This window comes from Pteropus vampyrus, unplaced genomic scaffold (genome assembly GCF_000151845.1).
Source record: "Pteropus vampyrus isolate Shadow unplaced genomic scaffold, Pvam_2.0 Scaffold243, whole genome shotgun sequence".
Lineage (NCBI taxonomy): Eukaryota > Metazoa > Chordata > Mammalia > Chiroptera > Pteropodidae > Pteropus > Pteropus vampyrus.
This window is the reverse complement of record NW_011889024.1, coordinates 1,664,730-1,690,865: the sequence shown is the minus strand read 5'-3', so window position 1 is coordinate 1,690,865 and position 26,136 is coordinate 1,664,730. Positions and strand designations below refer to the sequence as shown.

General features: G+C 43.2%; 1 protein-coding gene and 1 non-coding gene across 2 annotated transcripts in view; both read left to right on the top strand.

The window, feature by feature from the left end:
- The window catches only part of TBC1D9 (TBC1 domain family member 9), a 140,019-nt gene extending 120,669 nt beyond the window's left edge, over nucleotides 1-19,350 (top strand). Inside the window, exons 16-22 of the mRNA XM_011374314.2 lie at nucleotides 4,229-4,469; nucleotides 8,768-8,833; nucleotides 9,649-9,735; nucleotides 12,566-12,640; nucleotides 12,735-12,838; nucleotides 13,742-14,446; nucleotides 17,242-19,350. Of these exons, the coding sequence (XP_011372616.1) occupies nucleotides 4,229-4,469; nucleotides 8,768-8,833; nucleotides 9,649-9,735; nucleotides 12,566-12,640; nucleotides 12,735-12,838; nucleotides 13,742-14,446; nucleotides 17,242-17,949 (1,986 nt within the window). The 3' untranslated portion in view covers nucleotides 17,950-19,350. The remainder of the gene's footprint in view (nucleotides 1-4,228; nucleotides 4,470-8,767; nucleotides 8,834-9,648; nucleotides 9,736-12,565; nucleotides 12,641-12,734; nucleotides 12,839-13,741; nucleotides 14,447-17,241) is intronic.
- On the top strand, nucleotides 11,107-11,225 carry LOC111729039. Its single transcript, XR_002776058.1, has one exon. It is a non-coding gene; the product is annotated as a 5S ribosomal RNA (ribosomal RNA).
- Nucleotides 19,351-26,136: the final 6,786 nt, after the last annotated feature.

Sequence of the window (26,136 nt, the reverse complement as noted above, 5' to 3'; positions counted from 1 at the left end):
GTATAGTCTAGGATACCTGTCATGTGATAAAAAATTTCTAATATATATCAGGATTGTGGCCCCATCAATGCTGCAGACACGACACTGTGTGCTTTAGCAGATTTCTCAGAAATACCAATATTGCTCCTTTCCAGAAATTTGGAACTATCCGAGCAGATTTGATTGAGCAGATGAGGTTCAAACAGAGACTGAAGGTGATCCAGACACTGGAAGATACTACGAAACGGAACGTGGTAAGTCCTGTGAGAAATAGCGTGTCTCTTCCTCCATCCTTTGTCCCGTTCCTACTGGCTCATAAATTTCTGCTTGACACACTGAAGATAATTTATAAGAAAATCAAGAACTTTCCCAATGTGACATTTTCGAGTTTATAAATTTATTGTGTTTATTCTTTTTATAGGTACGAACCATTGTGACAGAAACTTCCTTTACCATTGATGAGCTAGAAGAACTTTATGCTCTTTTCAAGGTGAGTTTCAATGTAAATTTGAGTACATTCGGGGAATAAAAAGTTCACTTTAATAATTCAGTTCCAGATTTTTCTGTTAAATTGTTAACAGATAGCATGAGTCTCAAGATGTATAAAAGGGAAGATAGAGCTGCTGAGAATATAAAAATTGAATACTTAATATGAAAAATAAACATTCTTATAACTCATTTATGTTGCTGTTTTAGCTTTCTTCTACTAGCTGTTTCTTTGGACTTCAGAAAATAGGATTTTACTTTATATTACTCTTTGGAATAATGGCAATCAAGTTTAAATTCTGCCTGAAATTCCTGTAAATTGTAATTTCCTACATTAAGCTATATTAAAGCACTCTTAAAAAAAGATATGTAGTTAGAATAAAGCTGTTCAAAGTCTAAGGAAAAGCCAAATTGGTTAAATTTCTGTGATTTCCATTTCATGATTCACTCCCTACCAGTCTTCATCGTGAATAAGAAAATATTATGTTAGTAAATAAAGCAATGTAGAATTTTTCTTCTAGGAAATATATTTTAGTCATAACTATATTATCAATCAACATCACAGGTTAAAATGTGGCAATTGCCAGAAAACAAATTTTAAAAGATGCTTTTTATGCAGGTACCAATTTTATCATGATCTCTAATTGAGTGGCCTCTTAATACGTAGTGTCTTTTTACTGCCAGGACTAAACTCACCTGTATTGGGGGCTGCAAAGATAGTATAGGAATGAACCATAAAGGCCCAGACGTGAAGGTCTGAGCTGAACACTAATAGATCTCAGAATCAGAGAATGTGCTAGCTGGGAATGTTGTTGTTAATATCCTCACTTGTCTGTTAGCTACTAGAGGGCACTCCTGTTTTATTTATTTTCATTTCACTGGTGCCTAGTACTGTGTCTGTACTCCATAAGTGTTCCAAAGATGTGTGTTGAATACATGGGTCAATTAGCGATCAGTTATCTGTCTGGTACACTGTCTGCGTGTTTCCGATGTGGGTGCAGAGTGAGGTTTCATAGCTGGTTGGTGACGTGCTTTGTCAGCCCAGCAGCATGACAAGCAGAGTGGACAACAGTGCCCCCACCAGCCTCCATTCAGCACTTAATGGTCAAGTCTCTATAGGGTGCCATCTCATTCATGTTTTATCCATACAGCTAAAGCTCCGTAGCTAATTGCTCGGTATAAGTTGGTTCTCTATAAGGAAGGGGTCCCTCTTTTATTTCATAAAGGAAAAATATAATGATCCAACTTGGATCAGAACAATAAAAATTAAGGATCCAATTGAGATCAGATTTTAAAGGGATGCTGAGGACCGGAAGAAATCTGCTTCACAGGGCAGTGGGGAGGTAGGGCCAGGATTTGGGGTAACTAAATAGAAGAGGAAGTGGCAGCTGGAGGCAACAAGACCACGAACTGATGATGAGAAGGGCTATGACATTGGAAAGAGGAGGCCAACTTTGAGAGATACCAGGAAAAGAAGGGCCAGGGCTGGTGTGCAGAAGTCCCGGACCCGGAGATCGCTGAAGTCGTGTCTTCTTACCTGGGCACCGTGCATGCCACTCTTTGTCTGTGCACCTCCAGGTCTCAGGCGTATCATTTGTGCCCTGAGAGTATACTTCAAGAAAGCAACCTTTTCTTATGCTCAAAAAGCTTGCCCTATGAGTGCGTTGACAAACACAAGTTCCCCATGTCCACTGAGCACCCCGAGAAAGAACCTGAAACCCTTATTGGTGTCACCAGTGGGAAGGAGTCCCTGGTACTATGGAACCAAGACAAAACCATCAGTTATGGTCTCTCTTGAACACTTGAATTGGCTTTAATTCATTTAAACAAACATTTAGGGAAGCATTACTATATGTCAGACACCCACCTTACCAGACTTTTTAGTTCTTTAAAAAGCCATTTTCTGGGGGTTTTCTACAGATATGAAGGAAAGATACAGTCCTCTCGCAAAGAACTTAATGTTGGGCTTTGGGTTAAAACTTGGAGGAAAAGGTGAAAGGCTACCACCGTGAGGCTGATTTGTGGCCCAGGGCCCCTTTGCCCTAGTTTCTTTCCAAACCTGTCCTTTGGCCCTTTTTCAATCTCTGGGCCCCTCATCCCTCAGATGATGGACAGCGGAGTCTCATCACAGAGCAGGGAGATGATCTGCATGGCTTGTCTTTCCTGCTGGTTGTGAGCACCGTCAAAGTGCCTGCACCACACTCAGGCAGGCCAGTTCCAGAGTCACTAGGCTACCTCGGAAGGAAATGCTCTGGATAACCCTTATCCAGTGACATCGCTCAGGTAAAGGAGACCTCTTCCAAGAATGTGTCACCAACACGTGCCTCCCAGAGAGGGTTGCTGGGCATCACCCATGATAGTTCAGAAAACAGCTCAACTCATGTGTTGCCTGGGACCTCAGCCTTCATCCCCTCCCTCTGACTCACCACTGCCTCCACCCTGCAGTCAGGAATGCACCCCGAGCCCTGGTGGATCTCAGAAGACTTTATCCTCCCAAGGCTGCGCTGCAGAAAACCTGGTGTGGGCTCCGTTCTCCAGCTCTCCCCTCTCCTCTTCTCCATCCTCCCAGTCCTCTCTTTTTTAGGTTATTAGCTATAATTCCTGGTAAACCATTATGATAAAGACATTGGTCTTCCTTGCTCCTTTCTAAATGAGAGCCAAACAGAAGTGCTACACGCTCTCAACGGACTCCCTCCCCTCTTTTCAGGATCTCCGGGCAAGGGGGAAAGACCTGTTGTTCTGAAGGTGCTTTTTTCTGTTGCAGTATTTGCGCATGTCTGTGGCGAAACACTCAGTACCTCGGGGAGTAAAGTGAAAATATAGTCCTCGTTGTCACGCCCCTTCCCACTCCCCGCTCTCCTCACCCGCCATCCAGCACTGACTCTGTGTGTAGAGTGGGGGTGTTCTTCCGGTCCTTGCTACGCGTTTTATCTCTGCGGTCTTCCTAGAATGAGCATCTGTTTCTACCAGAATCAATATGACCTCGTGAGTAAAGAGGCCACCTTGTTTCCAAGGACAGAAACAGGCAGCTTTTGTTGCTGGATCTGGATCTCTCTTCTTACCGCAGTGGCTCCTCCTCGTAGTTTTTCTAGAGCTATTTTCAGAAGTGTAAAATAGGAGGACCACACATTTGTAGCGTGACTACTGTATATGGCTATGATGATACCTATGTGATTTTGGTGACCAGGAGGCAGGGGAGTTTATGGGACATTAAACTAGAAATCGGAAACTCAGAATCTCATCATGATCTGCTTTGCGTTAAGTGCTTGGATGACCTGTGCAGGCCACTTGACCCCTGGCCTTTACCATCCTCACTTAGAGAACAAGGTGGTCACGTGGCTCAAATTACAGATCCTTTTCAGGTGTCCATTCTCTTTATTTCTTTTAAATTAAAAAAAAGAAAGGTGTCTATGGGAATTATTTCTTAGAACATCCGTGAGTATATGTATAAGAGAGAAGGAAAGGGAGGGGGCAGAGTCGTTCCCCGTTTTTTCTTCTCCTGCTCCAGTAATTGATCCGGGTCTCTCGTGGCCAGTGTCAACTGCAGAGCTGGTTGCCATGGAGCTGGGGGTGGCCAAGAGCAGATATATGCAGAACAAGAAGACAGAGGGGCCCTGACACTCAAGCACTGCCCCAGGAGGTGCACAAGGGTTGACCAGAAGAAGCCTTTTTCCAAATTTGAGGGTGAGCCCTTTCCTCCCGGTATCTGCTGTGAGATAGAGTCCCCAATGTCACTCTTTTTGTTATTGTTGTTATTTTTCAGGCAGAACATCTAACCAGCTGCTACTGGGGTGGGAGCAGCAACGCGCTGGACCGGCACGACCCCAGCCTGCCTTACCTCGAACAGTATCGCATTGACTTTGAGCAGTTCAAGGGGATGTTCGCTCTTCTATTCCCCTGGGCCTGCGGAGCTCACTCTGACGTGCTGGCCTCCCGCTTGTTCCAGTTATTAGATGAAAACGGAGACTCTCTGATTAACTTCCGAGAGTTTGTCTCTGGGCTAAGTAAGGATGTGGTGAGAGTGCATGAATTGGGAGGGAATGGGGGGGCGGGCAGTAACCCCGAGGTGCTCAGTGCTGCCGTCAGGGGCAGAGGGCCACATTTTACGGTTTGCAAACTGACTGTAAAATTTATTTTTAGTTCGTGGATATGTTATACGATTAAGTCATCGCCTTAAATAGTCTCCAGCACTAGTTAAAATACTTTATCGGAGAATTCACAAGACAATAAAATGACAACTTAAACACTGGAACCACAGACACGATAACATTACCGGAGAAAAAGAAATGTTTGGGTGGATTGCTTTTCTTTGACCAAAGAAAATAATATATATATATATTTATATTATATATGATATTATAAAATTTCATAAAAGCATTTTGTGATGTTTTTAATGAAGGGCTGAAAATAACCACAACAGCTCTGCAGTCTAAATGGAAGTCTTCTTCTCTCCATTTTGCTGGCGGAAGGGCGGACCATCACGAGAATGCACACCCAACACCCCACGAGCAGCGTGTGGTTTCTGCCTGTCAGCCGCTCGGTCCGACCTGTTCCCTGCCCTATATTCGATTGGACTCGCGTTCTATTTATAATTGTGGGGAAAAACAAAAAGCTACATCGTAGTTGGGCTTGACCCATTGCTATGAGGTTGTGAATGTAGCAGACATGTTGTCAGGCTGCCAGAATGTGATAAGAAAGAAAAAAATGTTTTGATTTTAATTGTGCCACTCTGTGACCTTGGGCCATGTACTTTAAAGTGACATGCTTAAGGAGAGATGAAGGCGTCAGGCATAGAGCCAACAATGATTCCAAAAAAGTGCCCTAAATCTTTAAGAATAATGAATGACCGGAAGGTTTAAAGACAGAGGAAGCTGATGGTTTTTAAAAAGGCAAAGGGGTATAGTTTAGGTTCTCTGATGTAAGAAAAAATTACTTGTATAAAGTACTCATGGATATGCTTCAAAGGTGGGACATGGAGGAACTAACTAGCCTTTGCTAAGTGCAGGCACTGTTCTGATGCTTTAGAGTCTGTACTCACTGAATCCAAACAGCAGCCCCTCGGGGTAGTCGCTGTAGTGATAACCCACGTTTCCGTGTCGCTTATCCTGTGCCAGGCTCGGCCCTGGTGCTTTACTTGCATTTAATGTGCCTGGAGGCATCACAACTACAAAGCTGAAGTCTGAACCCAGGCATCCTCGAGGCTCGGTTGGTGCTGTTGCTAGTACACTTTGTTACCTACCTGCTTTCTTTTATTCCGTTAAAAGGATGGAAGCTCAGAAAAGTTAAGGAACTTGCTGGGACATTAATATTTCGCGAGTGAACACATGCCTGTTAATGACCTGAAGTGACGTCATAGTCAGCATAGCACGTGCCACGCCCGGATTCTGACCAGGGCTGTCTGTCTCGAAAGGTCATCCTTTCTCCCTACTCTATGCTGAGAACAGCAAACGGGATTTTTTTTTTTTTTTAAGGAAGAAGGAAGTATTAATTTTTAGTTATACAAGGAATATATAAGTATATTCTGCTTAAAAAAAAAAAAAAAAGTGAGATAATCCAGACAAGGCTACAGGGCCCCTTTGGCCTTATCCTAATCTTTTCTGTCCCCAAGGTAACAACTCGTTATTATATTGATGTCTATCGGAAAGATTTTTTAAAAATTATCTTTGGACAAGAATGAGGAGGAAAAAGGGGCAGGTTCTACATGTAGAAAGTGATAGAAATTATAAATATTTAAGTGTAGTCAACTCCATCAAGAAAAATACTTTTCAAAATCTTCAAGAAAGGAAAGAGAGGCTTGGGCTTCTTAAAATGCAGTATTTTGAGCAAAGTAAGCTACACCCAGATGACTGTGAGAACTCAGCTGTTCTCAGTCACCATTCTGGAGACAGACAAGTAGACCAGAAAAGAGAAATTCTCTTCGAGTTTTTAAAAGCTAAAACATGAATTCTGATAAAGATGGATCAGTCATTTTAATGTCAATCCCCAGAAAGATCCCTCTAGAAATCAGTGAACGGATGGTCTGCATGGACTTAGCAATGAGAGGTTACCATCAGAAGCCACAGATGAGCTGTTCTCTCTTCTTCCAACTGTGTTGCTGAAAGGTGGAGCCTCTAAACATGTCACGGATGTCACGATGCAGCTGGTCATTTGACAGATCGATAACTCATTACAAATGGGAAAGGCGGACGTGTATGAAGGTCGATGGTTGCAGCACTGGCCAAACACGGCCCCCGAAGTGTGATGGTTAATGAATCAGTTTCAACTGAGAGTCTCTAATACGTTGGACTTGGTATTTCACCTCTGTGATTATTTCCTTATTTGCACAATAGTGTTGTTGTCAGGACTAAGTGAGATAATTCAAGTAAAGTGTCTAGAACAGTGTCTGGCTCAAAATAGGTTATGATCCCTAAGATAACTATTTATCCCTTTCTATTGGACTCAGTCAGCAATTTAATAAAGGTAGAGAAAGCCATACAAATGTGTGAGATACACAGAGCTGGGAGAGAGCCAAAATGACAAAAAGAAATTAAAAAACACATATATATGAGAGGAGGAAATGATTCAGAAAAAGAAATCCATAGGGACAAATCAGACATCCTAAATTTTAAGAAGTGATTGAAAAAGAACTAGCTAGGTGTCTGCCTATCATATAGTGGTTTCAAGCATGGCATCTAGGGTCAGACAAATCTGAGTTTAAATCATGGGCCTGCTACCTACTAGCTTATGATCTTGGACAAATTACTGAACACACTTATCTGTAATATCAAGATAATAATTGTACTCATTTCATAGAAAATTATTGTGAGAAGAGTGGAAAGTAGTAGAAGAGTGGAAAGAGCATCACACAAAGTGAATGGTTAATAAATGTCATTATTTCATGATTAGTATTAGTGTGTGCAGACATCTTAGGGTTCAGTTAACCCTGCGGTCAGTCCGAAACTCCTGAGCGAAGGAGTATAAAAAGTTGAATGCAGACTTAGGCTGTATTAGTGTAAGAGTCAAGAACAGTGCTCTGAAGTGGCCGAGCAGCTTCTGGAACTTTCTGTCCAGAGAGATATTGATTGACAAATTAACATGTAAGGCAATGTAGGTAAGAATAGGGAAGGGTATGTATACAAGCCATGTCGTATGAGAAAGCTGGAAAGTTCAAATGTATCCCAGGGGAGATAGATTTGCCTCGAAAAGATAAGTTTGAAGGGGACAGGAAGGTGAATGTGTGGACTTGAACTGAGGAGGCAGTAGGCCTGTTTGCCTTTAAAGAATAGAATAAAGGGAAGGAGTGATGGGCTCTTTGAGATCTGATAAGGGCTATGGACATTTCCCTCTCCAAAAATGACACATGCACATAGACACAAAATGTTATGTTTTGTGGGGTTCATGGGCTTTATGAAGTCGAGTCTGCAGGTTAAGGATCCTGAGACTAAAATTACAGGACAATTTTCAGTATTTACAGAATACATCAGTGGAATGAGATGCCTCTGGTTTTGACAAGCTCCGTGTCTCTGAGAATGTTCTAACAGATGCTAGATTCCTAACTTCTGTGGATGTGTGAGATTCCTGTGTTAAGTGGGAGGTCAGACGAGATAATCTCTGATGTCTCTGCCAACCCAAATGCTAGAATTCTTTTTTTCTTCTTTTTCCAAATCTAATTGGTCTTCAACTAGGTGCCCTGAGAATAGATATTTAAAGGATTTTCTGATTGCTGAAATGCATATGGACTTTAAAGGAAAAAGTAACAGGATTCTTCAGATTGAAGTTATGGTGCTCTAATGGCAGACAGGTTAGAATAAGTTAAAATGAAGACGCGTTAAGGAGAACCCAAACCAACAACAACAACAAAATAATTTCTAAAATGAGTAATTGGAAGCAATCCCAAATAGACTTTGAGATTATTTCTGAACTCTTAACAGTTAGTTAGTGTTGAGGTTCGTTCACATGATCTTTCTTACTAATACAGAGTTAATTATGTGCCAGGCACGATTCTAAGTGTTTTATAGTATTAACACATTTCTCACATTTCATGGGTCCTGATGTCAAGACCACTGATAGAATCTACTATTTATCATCATGCCTTATAGAGTTAGAGCCAGGTTGACTCCAGGGTCGCATAGTAAATACGAAGGATTTCGAACCAGGAATCCTGTGTCCAGAGCTCTTAGTTTAAATATGTCCCGGCCAACGGTCTGTCACCTAGTGTCCTGGTTTCAGATTGTGAAAAGCAGACTGTTCAGGGAAATGCTAAGCCCAGAGGGGTTCCTAGCACAGAAGATACATTTCACATTGGCATTTCTGTGACTTCTAGGTGCCGCCTGCCATGGGGACCTCACAGAGAAACTCAAACTCCTGTATAAAATGCATGTCTTGCCTGGTAAGTATGTGTACCTGCAACCATGACCTGGCTTGAAATTGTGTGTGTGTGTGTGTGTGTGTGTGTGTGTGTGTGATCTAGTCACCTCTTTCTGATATACAAAATCACTCACTGGTTGCTGAGAATGAACTGAATAATGACTGCATAAGTTCCTGAGTCAGCATGTGCTTGAGTCCCATCCTTTACCTGTCTGAAGTGTGGGCTGTGATAATAACAAAGAGCAGGCTTGTGCAAGAGAGAGAATCACTAGCATTTGGTAACACATGGGATTCCAGGGTGGTGAGAGAGAGGAGCGGAGGAGATTCAGAGGTCCCCAGTCCGGGGCGGGGGGAGCGGTTCTACCATGGACAGAAACAAGTGAGAAAGATGGCGAGGATGTGAGTTAAGTTTTAAGCAAGGGTGGCCTTCAGCTGGGATAGATCTCACAAATACTTAAAAAAAAAAAAAAAAGAAAGAAATAGAGGAGGGATTGGCACTAGGATAGAGATGGGGTAAATTTATGGATTTGGGAATGTATCGCATATAATTTTCTAAAATTTGGTTCATAAGGGATCGCAGGATTTGGGAACGTCTCCATTAAAAGGAAACTGTAAAGGGACACTTTGGTGTGTGGTCGTTAGAATGGAGGGTGGAGTTAGAGATGGGGGGCCCCCTCTCCCGGTGAGATTTTAGGGGCGGTGGGCATTCCACGGGACCCTGCCTCACCTCGGTAGCTTTAGCCTCTCATCCTCCCCTGAATCATTTCTTTAATGTAAAGCACACTCTCGTGAGTCTGGCCCTGCCAGGATGAGAATTCTCCTTCCTCCCCTCCCTAGAGCCATCCTCTGATCAAGACGAGCCAGATTCCGCGTTCGAAGCAACTCAGTACTTCTTTGAAGATATCACCCCGGAATGCACGCATGGTAAGGGACGTTTCTCACCAGGGCTGCTCTCTCTCTCTCTTTTCCACAAAGCCTTCTGTTGATCAGAAGAAGTGGCCTCCGAAGCTAGTCAGTCAAAGAAGTATATGGATACGGTTGCCTGATATACTACCTTTGAGATTTTTGAAGTTAGATGGGACTCCTGGGGAGCAGGTCCTGCAGCCCTGAAGGAACTGTGGACGTCATGTCCCCCTGGCCAAGAAAACACATGTCTTGCAAAGCTAATGCTCCGCCCCCGTCTCCCCGCTAGGGTCAAGAACGTCATCCTGTTATTATGCTGCCACCCACCATCAGGACAAGCATTTATATCGCAAGGCATTGTCTTATATAACGGGCATCAGCAAACTCCCGCCCATGGGCCAGACCTGGCCCACTGCCCGTTTGTACAGCCTGCGCACTCACAATGGTGTTTACATTTTAAAATGATTTTTGAAAATTAAAAATATTTTGTGACATGGGAAAAGCATATAAAATTTACACTTTCGTGCCTATAAAGTGTCACTGGGACACAGCCAAGCCGTTACTCATTTACATGTTATCTGTGGCTGCCTTTAGCCACCGCGGTAGGACTGAGGCGTTGAGACAGACTGTAAGGCCTGCAAGACCTAAAATATTTACCCCCTGGCCCTTCATAGGGCAAGGTTGCTGACTCTTGCTCTGCATGGCCGTTAGGTCTGCGCAGACAAGATCCAACTCCAACTCACATCTGTGCATGTTGAGTCGTACTGCTTTGTCTCGGTCGATCTCAGCAGCGTCTCTCCGCTTGCGACTATAGGGAGTTTTTACCTTCTAAGTCTTCATTAGGGCAGCTCCATGACTTCACCCAAGTCCGAAAGTAAACGTGGGTTGCTCCTGGGTTCTTGTGCCTCTTAAATCTCGCCACCCCCTGATAAGCCCAGTTTAAACCTGCTTTTAAAGTGTGAGCACCTAAGTGAGTAGAGAGGAGTGAGCTAGACCCAGTCCTATTACTGGTAATATGAATTGGAGGTCAGAGCGTAGGACAGAATGCTAGCTCTGGATATCGTCATGTAGGTGAGCTCACGCAGGTCCCTGCATCTCTGGGCCTCAGTTTCCTTCTGTGGGAAAAAATGGAGATGATAGCTGTCATTTTGGGTGTATTAAGGACTTGATGAGATAATGTTGTAAGGCTTTTAGCATCGTGCCTTAGCACGTTCTACAATAGTCTTAACATCATTAGCAATCATGTTTTAGCTACAGAACGTTGGCCATGTCTTTCTTAGTGGACACCCGTTTCAAAAAAGGATTCACTTCTTTCAGAATGCTTCAGGAACGGTTACATGCCAATAACATTTAAAAATCATTAAAAGATGCGTTTAAAAAAAGGTTTTTCTGGTCTACGGCCATGCTACCCTGAACAAGCCCAATCCCGTCTGATCTCGGAAGCTAAGCAGGGTCGGACCTGGTTAGTACTTGGATGGGAGACCACCTAGGAAGACCAGGTGCTGTAGGCATAAAAAAATTAAAAAGTAAGGGATTGTAAACTGACAAGGTCCTTGCAATCTGTGAGATCAAATAAGAGTTGCCTCGCCTAAAAAAAGAAAAAAAAGTAAAAAAAGAGTGTTCTAACTCTAAAAGTATTATTGCTTTGTGTCGAAATCTTAAAATATAGATGTATAAAATAAGCTAAAGATGTCTTAAAGTCTTATTGTGCAAAGATAACTAATAATATCGTGAACTATTTTCAGTTCTTTTTATTCATATATGTAATTATAATATTTACATATATGTAAAACTGGGATCAAACTGCCTAGCCTGTTTTGTATCCTATTTTTTTCACTTAAAACCCAGTGAGCATGTTACTACAGCATTAAACATTCTCTGAAATCATGGTTTAATGGCTATATAACATCTAGTGCATGGGCTTACTGTAAATATTTTTGAATATCTGCTTCTAAATTATTTTCAACATTGAGAAGAGAGAAATCTCTCAATGACATATAGTACATTGTCTCACTCTGTCTTAAAAGCCGCTGAGATTAATTTGACACTCAATACCGTCATGATCACATAACTGGTAGAAGCAGCACTGGAAGTCACCCTCATAGCTGGCACCCTGAATGGGAACCTGGGGCTGTTATACATCCCTCGCTTTCCAAGTCCTTATATGTCTTGTAATGTCCTATTTTAAGAAGGAAAAAAAAGTTAAAAGTGGTTTCCCTGAAAGTCACATTTTTGAAATGCCAGATCATAAATCCAAAGGAATTTTGTATCACATAACGTTTGTTTTTTGGTATCAACATAGATTCTAATTTCCTTTTGGAAAGTTAGTTTCTGATCTTTTGTGGGGCCTGACAGAAGTCCTGTCTCATTTATGCAGAGTTAGATAGACGCTGTAACAGGGAGGGAGAGAAATGAACATTCACTGGAGCCAGCACCACCATTTTTTTAAATACTGAAGATGATGTGACATCATCTCTTTATTTCCTGATTGTACACGAAACATTCCTGTGACAAAGAATTCTGGGGAGTTATTTCTTTACCTAGAAGTAGGGCTGTCAGATAAAGTAGGGGACACCCAGTAAAATTTGATTTCAAATAAGCAAAACGTAATTTGCTTAGCATAAGTATGTCCCATGCACTATTTGGGACACATTTATACTAAAAAGCGATTTGTTGTTGATCTTAGATTCAGATTTAACTCAATGTGCTGGGTTTTGGGTTTTGCTTCATTTTGGTTTTTGCTAAATCAGGCAACCCTACGTAACGGTTCCTCTGTTGTGTACTACAAATGCTAAATCTGTAGGTTTATTATATAACGTTCTGCTTTTTTCTTCTGACTCTTTCTCGGTAGTGGTTGGATTGGACAGCAGAAGCAAACACAGCTCAGAAGACGGCTTTGTTACCGTGAGTCTGAAGACAGACAGAGGTATAAAGATTCTTTTCTATGTGTTCAGCTTCCTGTCGAGTGGACACTTGTTTCTTGATTTTTGAAGACTTATTTCTTGACCTTTGGGTTTTAGGGAAGAGGGCAAATTCTCAAGAAAACCGTAATTATCTGAGACTCTGGACTCCAGAAAATAAGTCGAAATCAAAGAATGCAAAGGATTTACCCAAATTGAATCAGGTAAGTAAGTGCTTGGCAGTTCAATTCATTCATTTCAAACCTTGAAGCTCTGTTTTCTCATCATAGATAAATGTAGAATAAATGCCTCTCAAAGATCATGGTAACTTGGGGTGCTTAGTTAATATCCGTTTGTATCTATTTTGTACATCAAAAATATGCTTGGTTGTGAGAAAATGACCTCTTCAAAGGAAATGTGAATCACGAAATACCCAATTTTGAGAGTACACATATCTCATCCCAATCATTAAAAATACCCTGAGATACTCCAAAAACAAGCTATGCTGTTTTTAAATCACTGCTCAGCTATGAAGATGTCTGATGTATTTTTCCTTAAAAAGCTGAAATGTAATGAGGGAGATAAAACAACATCAATAATTATAACACAGGATAGGAATGCTAAGTTTCCTAACAGAAAACAGATAAATCACCTGGGGTGGGGGCGTGGAAGGCATTTTTTTCTGTCCCTGGTCACTAACCCATGTGTCATGGGAGAGGGGATCTGAGCTAACCTTGAAAGAGTAAGGTGTGTACTAAAGTGAGTAGATGTTAAATGAGATGAGGTCTGGGATCTACGTAAGCTCATTCGACAAAGGATAAAAGCATTAATGAAGCAGCTGTATAACAGGCTCTCTTGACTCTAGTTGATGGGTGCGTGAAGGCTCATAATTCTGTTCTTTCTTCTTTCACGGATGTTGTGAATTTTTCATATTTAAAAAAATGGAACCATCAATAAAGAGACTTTAAACAACACATCAGCCCACCTTCCATATAGGACTTTTCGGAGATCTTTTCATAGTCCTAATGAAAAGGCTTTGCAGCCCACGTCGGTTCTGCCTCCATGCCCCGCCCTCCCCCCCCCATGAGGTAGTCACATTTTCTGTGTTTTTCCACATCACCTTTCAGGGGCAGTTTATCGAGCTGTGTAAGACCATGTATAACATGTTCAGCGAGGACCCCAACGAGCAGGAGCTATACCACGCCACGGCCGCAGTGACCAGCCTCCTGCTGGAGATCGGGGAAGTGGGCAAGCTCTTCGTCACCCAGCCCGCCAAGGAGTGTGGCAGCGGGGGCGGCGGGCCGTCCTGCCACCAGGGCATCCCGGGAGTGCTCTTCGCCAAGAAAGGGCCCGGCCAGCCGTACGGGGTGGAGCCGGCAGAGTCGCACCCGGCCAGCTCGGCGGGCGACAGCGAGGAACACTCCCTAGTGGGGCAGATGGAGGACATCAAGCTGGAGGACAACGGGGCCTGCTCCTCCATGCTGATCTCCGACGACGACACCAAGGACGACAGCTCCATGTCCTCGTACTCGGTGCTGAGCGCCGGCTCGCACGAGGAGGACAAGCTGCACTGCGAGGACGTCGGGGAGGACACCGTCCTGGTGCGCAGTGGCCAGGGCACGGCGGCGCTGCCCCGGAGCACCAGCCTGGACCGGGACTGGGCCATCACCTTCGAGCAGTTCCTGGCCTCCCTCCTAACGGAGCCCGCCCTGGTGAAGTACTTTGACAAGCCCGTGAGCATGATGGCCAGGATCACCAGCGCCAAGAACGTCCGGATGATGGGCAAGGCCCTGGCCTCGGCCAGCGACTACGAGATCTCCGCCATGTCCGGCTGACCGGCGCCGTCCCTGGGGAGGCGGGAGAGGGGGGGACAGGGTCTTTTTTATGTTCTTCTGCGTTGGGGTTTCTTTCTTTCTTTCTTTCTTTTAAATTAAATATTTATTAGTACCCGGCTTGAAGCCTAATGTTTTCATAATATAATACCATGAAAACTGTTGGAGAAATATTTAAAACACCTCGCCGTGGGTACAGCACACTCTCTCGTCGGGGGGAAGGGGGGTTTACCAGAATGCAGTTTATGCAGTGAATTCCAAAAAAAAGATAAAACCTGTCCGTGATATGTGTGTATTATAACTTCTTAATCTTGCCGTTGAGCTGTGTACATGGTTTCAAAACAAATAGTGCTGTTTAAGGCTAGAGAAAGCAGCAGCCATTTGTGTATTGGGACTTTTTAAGTAAAATCAGAGCTATAAGGTAAATGAAGTGTTCTTCAATGGAATAGGCAATGTCGGCCGGGGTAAATCCTAGACCACTTTGGGGAGCATTAAAAATATTTTTTAAGATTTGAAATATATTTCATAGACGTCCTCTATTCAAAAATCATGTTCAATCGACGTTCCCCTTCAAGGGGAACACATTTGAGATTCTAAACTGTTATGAAAGTGTAAGTGTTTTTTATGTGATGCCAGAATAACACTTCTATTTGGTCAATTCGGACAAAGACCAACCAATTTCGCATTAAAAACCAGTTCTGGTTATTTATGTCAGCTGCCAGAATTAGTGAAAATGAACAGTCTTTTGTTACAGAGAACCTGAAAGTGGCAACGAAGATGACAGAGGGCTCAGGATTTTTTTTGTTTTAGAGAGAATAAAGTACCGATGCTTCTGATACTGTATTTTCAGCTTCATGTGACTCATTACAAATAAAGCAAAAAAATAAACTTTACCCCTTCCATACTCTCCATAGATTCAAGAAATTATACCATGTGTCACATATGGCCATCTTTCTGGTTAAATCAATGTAGAGATGTTGTAAATGGAAAAAAAAAAAAAAAAAAACCCTGCAAGATAACGTAACTGAATGTTTTAAAGCAGAACTTGTCACTTTATATAAAAGAATAATCGTATGCTCTATTTCTTGAAGGGACGTGGAAATGGAAACTAGCACACCTGCACTTTGGAGCGTGCTTTTTTTTTTATTACTATTATCGTTTTGTCTTTTACAGATGTTGGAGGTTTTTCCCTCTTGTTGTCGAATTCATAAAAATCACGGTCATATTTTTTTTGCTTCTTCAGAATATTCCTTTTGATGCTTTATTTTATTATACATTGTGTCCCTTTTTTAGCCGTTGCTGCCATTTTTTATTTTGTTTACAGAATGATTTTTAAACTGTCAAATGAAGTAGTGTTAACCTCAAATAGGATAAATGTGAACAAATAAAATACATCAGATACTCAGATATGGCTTTTATCTCGGTGCTTGAATTCCTGCCTAAGGCAATAACATTATTCTTTTGAAATTTTGCAGGAGAAATTATATTCGGCAACCATGTTGACTAAGTAAACATTTTTATAAACAAGTATTTTGAGATAAATACGGTATGTAGTGATGCGCATATGAATGCATGTATTTAAAACAAAGAAAGGAATTTTTATCAGTTATCCAATTATTTACCTTATCCTACATAAGTGATTAAAGGGTGAAAATCCCTATTTCATCCTTATTAGTGCACTGTAATACCATTTGGTATGTATTTAATCGAATAGTCATTTATTTGATTTGACTCTAAAATTGTTACATGTTATTCTATCATGAGTTTCTATCTTTAAAGTCACTTAAAAGATGCCTCAAGAAATTTGTAAAATCTGATATCTCAACCTCGCAAAAATCAGAGATGGATTTGGGAGGGGAATAAGCATGTGTTTAAGTGTATAGCCCTCCATAAAACAGAGGAACCAGAATTTCCATTGTAGAGAAAGAGACTCTAACTGAAAACAAATGTCTCCATTGATGCTATTGGAATATTGTCCTTACTTGTTCAAGCACACCGTAATGTGAACATCACAGAGCCATATACTCTATAATGGCAAGTTTTAGTCTGCATTTGCATCTAAAGGCTTCATATGAAGGAGCCCTGAGCCTCCAATTATTTCCAGCTTAGGCTGTGAGACAAATAGGCTTGTCAGCTCATTCATCTTCAGCCTCCAGAAGCAGTCAGTGCCTACCAAAGAGCATTTCCTGAAAACAAAGATTCAAGTTCCTGTCGAGTCTTTAATGGTTGGGTTATGTCTTTTTAGTATCTCTATGATCATTTTCTTTGGTTTCAACTTACTGTGATTTACTTCCTTCTTCTCTGAATGGTCACTTTCCATCTAGCTCTGTGATGATTCATTCTCCGTGCTAATGATCATTCCACCGCCACAGCTGGCAGGCTCGATGTCTCTATCTTAAGAGCCTTGAACTGGCATCCCCAGGAGCTTCCAGCCCCAGAGCACTGGCCATCAGCCTCAGTAGAGCTTCCAGATATGAAAACTTGAAAGAGAAAGTTACAGCTGGGGAAAAGGAAGAACCATTTGGAGCCTGGATGCTAGGGGAGTGAGTGTGCTCGAAAAACCACAGATCCAGCCACGCCATCCATCCAGCACGACTTCAAATCTGATTGGGAGCAGGAGGGGGATAAGCTGTATGGAAGTGCCACACAGGGGCCAGGGGCACCGAGAAGGCCTATGTGCCAACAGTCCCTCCCCGTCCAGCCTCGTCGTGTTCCAGCTCTGTCAACTGCCACTACACTTGCTCTTGGCACTTCTGGACCTCCCTTAATGTCCATTAAACTACATCACCTTTCAGGGGCAGTTTATCGAGCTGTGTAAGACCATGTATAACATGTTCAGCGAGGACCCCAACGAGCAGGAGCTATACCACGCCACGGCCGCAGTGACCAGCCTCCTGCTGGAGATCGGGGAAGTGGGCAAGCTCTTCGTCACCCAGCCCGCCAAGGAGTGTGGCAGCGGGGGCGGCGGGCCGTCCTGCCACCAGGGCATCCCGGGAGTGCTCTTCGCCAAGAAAGGGCCCGGCCAGCCGTACGGGGTGGAGCCGGCAGAGTCGCACCCGGCCAGCTCCGCAGGCGACAGCGAGGAACACTCCCTAGTGGGGCAGATGGAGGACATCAAGCTGGAGGACAACGGGGCCTGCTCCTCCATGCTGATCTCCGACGACGACACCAAGGACGACAGCTCCATGTCCTCGTACTCGGTGCTGAGCGCCGGCTCGCACGAGGAGGACAAGCTGCACTGCGAGGACGTCGGGGAGGACACCGTCCTGGTGCGCAGTGGCCAGGGCACGGCGGCGCTGCCCCGGAGCACCAGCCTGGACCGGGACTGGGCCATCACCTTCGAGCAGTTCCTGGCCTCCCTCCTAACGGAGCCCGCCCTGGTGAAGTACTTTGACAAGCCCGTGAGCATGATGGCCAGGATCACCAGCGCCAAGAACGTCCGGATGATGGGCAAGGCCCTGGCCTCGGCCAGCGACTACGAGATCTCCGCCATGTCCGGCTGACCGGCGCCGTCCCTGGGGAGGCGGGAGAGGGCGGGACAGGGTCTTTTTTTATGTTCTTCTGCGTTGGGGTTTCTTTCTTTCTTTCTTTTAAATTAAATATTTATTAGTACCCGGCTTGAAGCCTAGTGTTTTCATAATATAATACAATGAAAACTGTTGGAGAAATATTTAAAACACCTCGCTGTGGGTACAGCACACTCTCTCGTCGGGGGGAAGGGGGGTTTACCAGAATGCAGTTTATGCAGTGAATTCCAAAAAAAAGATAAAACCTGTCCGTGATATGTGTGTATTATAACTTCTTAATCTTGCCGTTGAGCTGTGTACATGGTTTCAAAACAAATAGTGCTGTTTAAGGCTAGAGAAAGCAGCAGCCATTTGTGTATTGGGACTTTTTAAGTAAAATCAGAGCTATAAGGTAAATGAAGTGTTCTTCAATGGAATAGGCAATGTCGGCCGGGGTAAATCCTAGACCACTTTGGGGAGCATTAAAAATATTTTTTAAGATTTGAAATATATTTCATAGACGTCCTCTATTCAAAAATCATGTTCAATCGACGTTCCCCTTCAAGGGGAACACATTTGAGATTCTAAACTGTTATGAAAGTGTAAGTGTTTTTTATGTGATGCCAGAATAACACTTCTATTTGGTCAATTCGGACAAAGACCAACCAATTTCGCATTAAAAACCAGTTCTGGTTATTTATGTCAGCTGCCAGAATTAGTGAAAATGAACAGTCTTTTGTTACAGAGAACCTGAAAGTGGCAACGAAGATGACAGAGGGCTCAGGATTTTTTTTGTTTTAGAGAGAATAAAGTACCGATGCTTCTGATACTGTATTTTCAGCTTCATGTGACTCATTACAAATAAAGCAAAAAAATAAACTTTACCCCTTCCATACTCTCCATAGATTCAAGAAATTATACCATGTGTCACATATGGCCATCTTTCTGGTTAAATCAATGTAGAGATGTTGTAAATGGAAAAAAAAAAAAAAAAAAACCCTGCAAGATAACGTAACTGAATGTTTTAAAGCAGAACTTGTCACTTTATATAAAAGAATAATCGTATGCTCTATTTCTTGAAGGGACGTGGAAATGGAAACTAGCACACCTGCACTTTGGAGCGTGCTTTTTTTTTTATTACTATTATCGTTTTGTCTTTTACAGATGTTGGAGGTTTTTCCCTCTTGTTGTCGAATTCATAAAAATCACGGTCATATTTTTTTTGCTTCTTCAGAATATTCCTTTTGATGCTTTATTTTATTATACATTGTGTCCCTTTTTTAGCCGTTGCTGCCATTTTTTATTTTGTTTACAGAATGATTTTTAAACTGTCAAATGAAGTAGTGTTAACCTCAAATAGGATAAATGTGAACAAATAAAATACATCAGATACTCAGATATGGCTTTTATCTCGGTGCTTGAATTCCTGCCTAAGGCAATAACATTATTCTTTTGAAATTTTGCAGGAGAAATTATATTCGGCAACCATGTTGACTAAGTAAACATTTTTATAAACAAGTATTTTGAGATAAATACGGTATGTAGTGATGCGCATATGAATGCATGTATTTAAAACAAAGAAAGGAATTTTTATCAGTTATCCAATTATTTACCTTATCCTACATAAGTGATTAAAGGGTGAAAATCCCTATTTCATCCTTATTAGTGCACTGTAATACCATTTGGTATGTATTTAATCGAATAGTCATTTATTTGATTTGACTCTAAAATTGTTACATGTTATTCTATCATGAGTTTCTATCTTTAAAGTCACTTAAAAGATGCCTCAAGAAATTTGTAAAATCTGATATCTCAACCTCGCAAAAATCAGAGATGGATTTGGGAGGGGAATAAGCATGTGTTTAAGTGTATAGCCCTCCATAAAACAGAGGAACCAGAATTTCCATTGTAGAGAAAGAGACTCTAACTGAAAACAAATGTCTCCATTGATGCTATTGGAATATTGTCCTTACTTGTTCAAGCACACCGTAATGTGAACATCACAGAGCCATATACTCTATAATGGCAAGTTTTAGTCTGCATTTGCATCTAAAGGCTTCATATGAAGGAGCCCTGAGCCTCCAATTATTTCCAGCTTAGGCTGTGAGACAAATAGGCTTGTCAGCTCATTCATCTTCAGCCTCCAGAAGCAGTCAGTGCCTACCAAAGAGCATTTCCTGAAAACAAAGATTCAAGTTCCTGTCGAGTCTTTAATGGTTGGGTTATGTCTTTTTAGTATCTCTATGATCATTTTCTTTGGTTTCAACTTACTGTGATTTACTTCCTTCTTCTCTGAATGGTCACTTTCCATCTAGCTCTGTGATGATTCATTCTCCGTGCTAATAATCATTCCACCGCCACAGCTGGCAGGCTCGATGTCTCTATCTTGAGAGCCTTGAACTGGCATCCCCAGGAGCTTCCAGCCCCAGAGCACTGGCCATCAGCCTCAGTAGAGTTTCCAGATATGAAAACTTGAAAGTGTAAGTTACAGCTGGGGAAAAGGAAGAACCATTTGGAGCCTGGATGCTAGGGAAGTGAGTGTGCTCGAAAAACCACAGATCCAGCCACGCCATCCATCCAGCACGACTTCAAATCTGATTGGGAGCAGGAGGGGGATAAGCTGTATGGAAGTGCCACACAGGGGCCAGGGGCACCGAGAAGGCTTATGTGCCAACAGTCCCTCCCCGCCCCCCACCCCCAGCCTCGTCATGTTCCAGCTCTGTCAACTGCCACTACACTTGCTCTTGGCACTTCTGGACCTCCCTTAATGTCCATTAAACTTCACTAATCTCAACTCCATTTCCCCTGATCTGTGGCTGCCATCTGTGGTGGCCACTCTGTAATCCCCAAATCTTGAATCATTATAAACATCTGCCTTGTTCAATACATCTGGGCTGCTGTTCTCACTCCTGTCAACGGCCAGTGCTTTCTTCTTCCACATCTTCCTCGACATGTGAAGTTAACGCTCTTTAATTTTTACTAATCTGACAAGTGAAAGATGATGTTTCATTTTAATTTGAATTTCTCTCATAGTAGGTAGGTTGAACAGGTTTTGAAATGTTTACTGGTCCTTTGGATTTCTTTGGATTTGTCTTCTAACTTTGGTGTATTTTGTTCTACAATAGTGTGTAGCTTTCCTGAGATCTTTTTATATACGGCTTCTGTTTTTTGTTTCTTTAGTTCTTAAATGCCATCATTATGGCAACAATGAGAGAATAAAATGTAATGGAATGAGGTTATTAAGTATAATGAATTGCTCCACCCTCACTGAAGACTTTCCAAGTGGAAGATGTATTTCGTAATGATATTTTTAAGTCATTTGTGTTTGCCACAGAGCCAACCTGATGCAAGCCTCCATCTAGACCCGTCCCACAGATCCTAATTAATAGCTATTCTATTGTATCCCCACTAGGGGGTGATGTTGAGCTAAAGACCATTCCCCGTGACTGAATTTGAGGCCCCCATTCAATGCATATTCTCAGCAAAGTTTTACTTCTGCGGTCAAAACTGAAAGGATACATTCCTCTATAACGCTCCAGACAATTGGGGCAGAAAAGCAGGGCCGAGCTTTGAATTCAAGGGTAACTGAAATAAAGAGCTTGACAGAAGCATCTGCTGCAGGCAGCGCTCAGCAGAGACAATGCGCTGTATTCTCTTAGGAACGTGGGAAGCTGAAGGATCAAAGGAAGAAAAGATTACATGGAAGATGGATGACGTCCTTCGTGATGTGAACGTTACCAAACATTAAATATTTCCACAGGATCTTATTTCTGCTTAAAATGTCATCTTTTCTAGGTTCATGTCCCTAAGCTGGCAAAATTTCCCTCCACGGCCCCGCGAGTGCCTTGCTTCCGCCCGTGCCAGCCCATCTCACAGGGCTCGGAGCACTGGCCTCCACAGCCAGGGCACTTCGGGCCCCTCCCACCGGGGCGCTGGCCCGGGACACAGTCCCTGGTGGCCTCCGCTGCCAGTCATAAGCTCATGACGTGGGCGGAGGTCGGTTTTCTCCATTTCCTCCATACACACGTCCAAAAGCCTGATCAGGTGGCACTCCTCAACCTCTGAAAGGTCTGCCTCTCCGAGGGCATTTCATCCTGTCGCACACTTTGTTTCTCTGCAGAGGCGGCAACCTCAGCGGCTCTTTGAAAAGCCGCAGTCATGCCATTTTGCCTGTATGAGCCGCCTTGGGCACTTGAGAAGCATTGCTGGACACCTGAGACCTATCCCAGTTCCAAACTGACTGACTCCAGTCCAGATGGCTGGAGTAAGATCAAAATGCCCAGGGGGTTAAGGGCTGAATGGCTGTTACCAGTGAAGGTGGCAAACTGTTCTTCTCCCCACAGTCTGGCAAAACCCATATTTATAGAATGATATTTTATTTTGTTTTATTTTATTTTTTAAATCTATTTTTATGGTGACATCAGTTAACGAAATCCAATAAGTTTCAGCTGTACACTTTAACAGTAAGGCATATATATATTTATACTATGTTCACCTCCCCAATATCTGTCACCACATATTTGACCCCCTTTACCCCGTCTACCTCCCCTTCTCCTCCCCTACCCCTGGTAACCACTAGTCTATTGCCCATGTCCATGAGTTTCCGTTTGTTTGTCATGTTGTGTTTAGGTTTCTATCCCACATATAAGTGATACCATGAGATTTTCAACTTTTTCTGTCTAGCTTATTTCACTTAGCATGATTATCTAAAGGAGAATAACATCTTAATAAAGAAGAGGATCTCAAAGATCCTAGTCCCAATGCCCCAGTCTTACAGAGGAGGAAACTGAGACTCAGAATGTCTTACTCGATTTGATGGAATAAACGTAAATCTGGCAATCTTCAGTTTCAGACTCGTCTGATTTCCAGACCTCTCAAGAAACTCAGAGCTTTGGTGCTGGAATTTGTCAAAACATACGTTAGGCTCAAGCGCGCACATTCGCGGTTTCTCTTTGGGCATCACTGGTATTTCATGGTGCTTTTCTACACGGCCCTGACGGGAGCCTCCCCTCAGGATGTTTATGTCCTCAGTGCTCGTCATTGGCACGCGCTGGACAGACGGGGGTGGCTGTCCATTGTACTCCCTCTGTGACCACAGGCCACCTCACCCCCAAGAAACACCGGAATTCATTTAGTAATGGGAATCTAAAGTTCTGCTGCTGCTTTCACTATTTACAGTAAAAAGTCCCCTTTGTTTTTAAGTGGCGGTAAAAGTTGCACAATGGGTACAAATGACCATTATCTTTAATACTACTGTATTGAACACTGAAAATTTGCTAAGAGATTAGATTTCAGATGCTTTCGCCACACACACAAAAAAGTGATAACTACGTGAGGAGATAGATCTGTTAATTAGCTTGACTACAGTAATCATTTAATTATGTTTGTATATATCAAGTCATCTTGCCGCAACCTTAAATATATACCATTTTTATTAGATGAAAAAAAAAAAGAGGTCGTTAGGGCCCACTGGTGTCCTTATCAAAAAGGGAAACATGGACGCACATACACACATCATGGGAAGAGAAGGCAGCTGTCAGAGCGATGCTATCAACTCCATGACTGCCAGCAAGCCCCCGGAAGCTAAGGGAGAGGCACAGAACAGTCTCCCTCACCGTTCGCAAGACTTCCACCACACGGCCACATAAAACATAGAATCAACGTTGTCACTTCTCTGTTTAAGGTCTCCTCATTCCTGATGAGATTGCAGAATCAAAGCCTCCCAGCTTTGCCCTGCCTCCTCAGGCTCCGGTCTAACCTCTTGCTTTCTCTTGCCTTGCCAGTAAGTTTGTATTGATCCAGCACTGTCCCTTGGCTCCATGTCTTGGCTGCACTGTCTCGTCTGTCTGGCATGACCTTACTCTCCACATCTCGTGGCCCTGTCTCTTGCCTGGGTTACGCCTCCTCACTCTTCAAGATCTAGATCTGTATGGACCTTCTTCAGGAAGCCTCCAAAATACCCATGGTCTGGGTCAGGTGCCCTTCTCTGCTCCCAGGTCACCTGGGTACATTTCTAACACTTACTTAGCACGCTGTATCATAATCGTCTATTCATGTGTCTGTCTCCTCAGACCTTTCACAGTGCATGCAGTGGGTGCTCAATAAATGCATGTGGAATCAGACATTCATCGAATAAACGACTCCACGAATTTTAGAACAACTCCAGCCCAGATGCAGATCCCTTTCATTCCCACCCAAGAAATGCTGAACGAGAGAGTTCAGCAAAGGATCTAGACAGGGCACACCTCAAAGGGACAAAGGCCCAGAAACCTGGAGTAGAGCATCGTGCCAGAGGACAGGCAGCTTGAGGTAAACTAGACTCCAAGCGAGCTGCTTCACTGTGAAACTCGTCTGGGCAAACCCTCCTGGAGCGTGATCAACAGGTCATCCTACAGATCCTAGGACAATATTGGAAGGAGGCTAATCTCTTGCTGTAAGATTCGGGCATTTTTAAATCAGTCACATGTGTTTCCAAATAATTGTATTAACCACACAAGTAAAATGTAAGAGAGCTTTTAAGGAATTTCAAGCACATGAATACGTATGCACATTATAAAGAGTGCCTGTACCCCGGGTATTTTTAACCCTGTCCTTTCTCTTCAGAGACAGCACCGTGGGCACCTCGGACGTGGGACGCACTGAGTGCCCTCGGGGAGGGCCCTCATCCCCTGCTCCCTTAGCATTTGACTCACCGTACTCAAACGACAAAGTGAAAATGGTTAAAGACAGAGATTTCTTTATTTTGCCCTGCTCCGTCAGGCTACGGCTGAACCAAAATCCATCCTATTCTTTATGTCATCAGAGCTTCATCTTTCCCAGACACCTGAGACCAGCAGCTCACCACACACGGGCTGCAATAGGCCTGCCCGCGGTCCGTGCGCTGGCGAGAAGGCCTCTGGCACATCCCTGACTTGGACACAGGCCAACAGCATTTGAAGCAACGGCCGCAGACATCACAAAGAACGTTTCCAATGTAACCTCAGTTAGCCTTTGCTCCTTCCCCTACTGTCTGTGTCACATTCACAGCAGGGCTGCAATCCATGACCTTTAGCCAAATCCCCTCTGCCACGAAGGATGCAGGACTCTGAAATTTCCATTTGTCTGGGAGACAGGAAAGAGGAGGGATGATGGGAGGAGAGAGCCCTGAACCTGGGCTGTGACCTCTAACCTGGCAACCACGTCCTCTTCCAAAGAGAGGCCCAGCAGCCCCCATGCACCGAGCACCAGGAACTTCAAGGCTTTTTCTCAGCTAGAATGTCCCGCATCTTATCCTTACGCCCCTCCTGGCTGCTGTCAATAAAGAGATCTGGGGCCCAGCCCTGATTCTCCTGCATAATAACTATATCCCAGGGCGGGTCACAGAGTCAGGGACTCAGGATCTCAGAGTATGAGGGACGTTTCACATCTTTTAGTAAAACCTTGATGGTTCAATGCTTTTTTGGTACCCTACAAAAACCTGCAAAGTGGTCATCAAAGTGGTCACCCAAACTGTATTAATAAAAAATGTAATCGTAACGATCATTTCTTATACCCTTTCTAGTTATTGTGCCAAGATCTTTACTAGTGGTATTAAATTATATCCCCACGACAGCACTCATGATTCTGATTACATCCCTATTGTACAGACAGGACAACAGAAACGTAAAGAGATTAAATAAGCAGCTCGAGGTCACAAAGATAGCAACTGGCAGCTTCAAATCCAGGTCCTTCTGACAACAAATCGAATGCTCTGAATTAATATTACACCAAAGTGCCTGACATTTAATACCTGTAGCGATAGAGAACGTGTTACCCAAAATAGCGTCACTTTCTGTCTCTGATCACATCGACCAGTGGTACGTATTTACCCTTATCTAAAATTTGTCCACTTACACTTTCCACTCCTCGGCACTAATTCTTTTCCTTAACGGTGTACAGAATGACTTAACCTGCCTCCGAGTATCTGAGGACAGCAAAGTCCTGTTCTCTGACATCTCTTCATTTGCTGCTCCCTCCCCTGGGCTGTAATCCCTACAAACCTCGCTTTTCTAAACCTCACATATTACCCACCCCCCACCCCCAACACACCTCTTCTGCCAGGTGCTACTGAGGACGAAATGAGATACAGTGATTTTTAAAGTAAAAGTCATGTAACGTTGATTCTTTTCTTTGTAAGTCTCTCGTAAGATACACAAATCAAGTAAA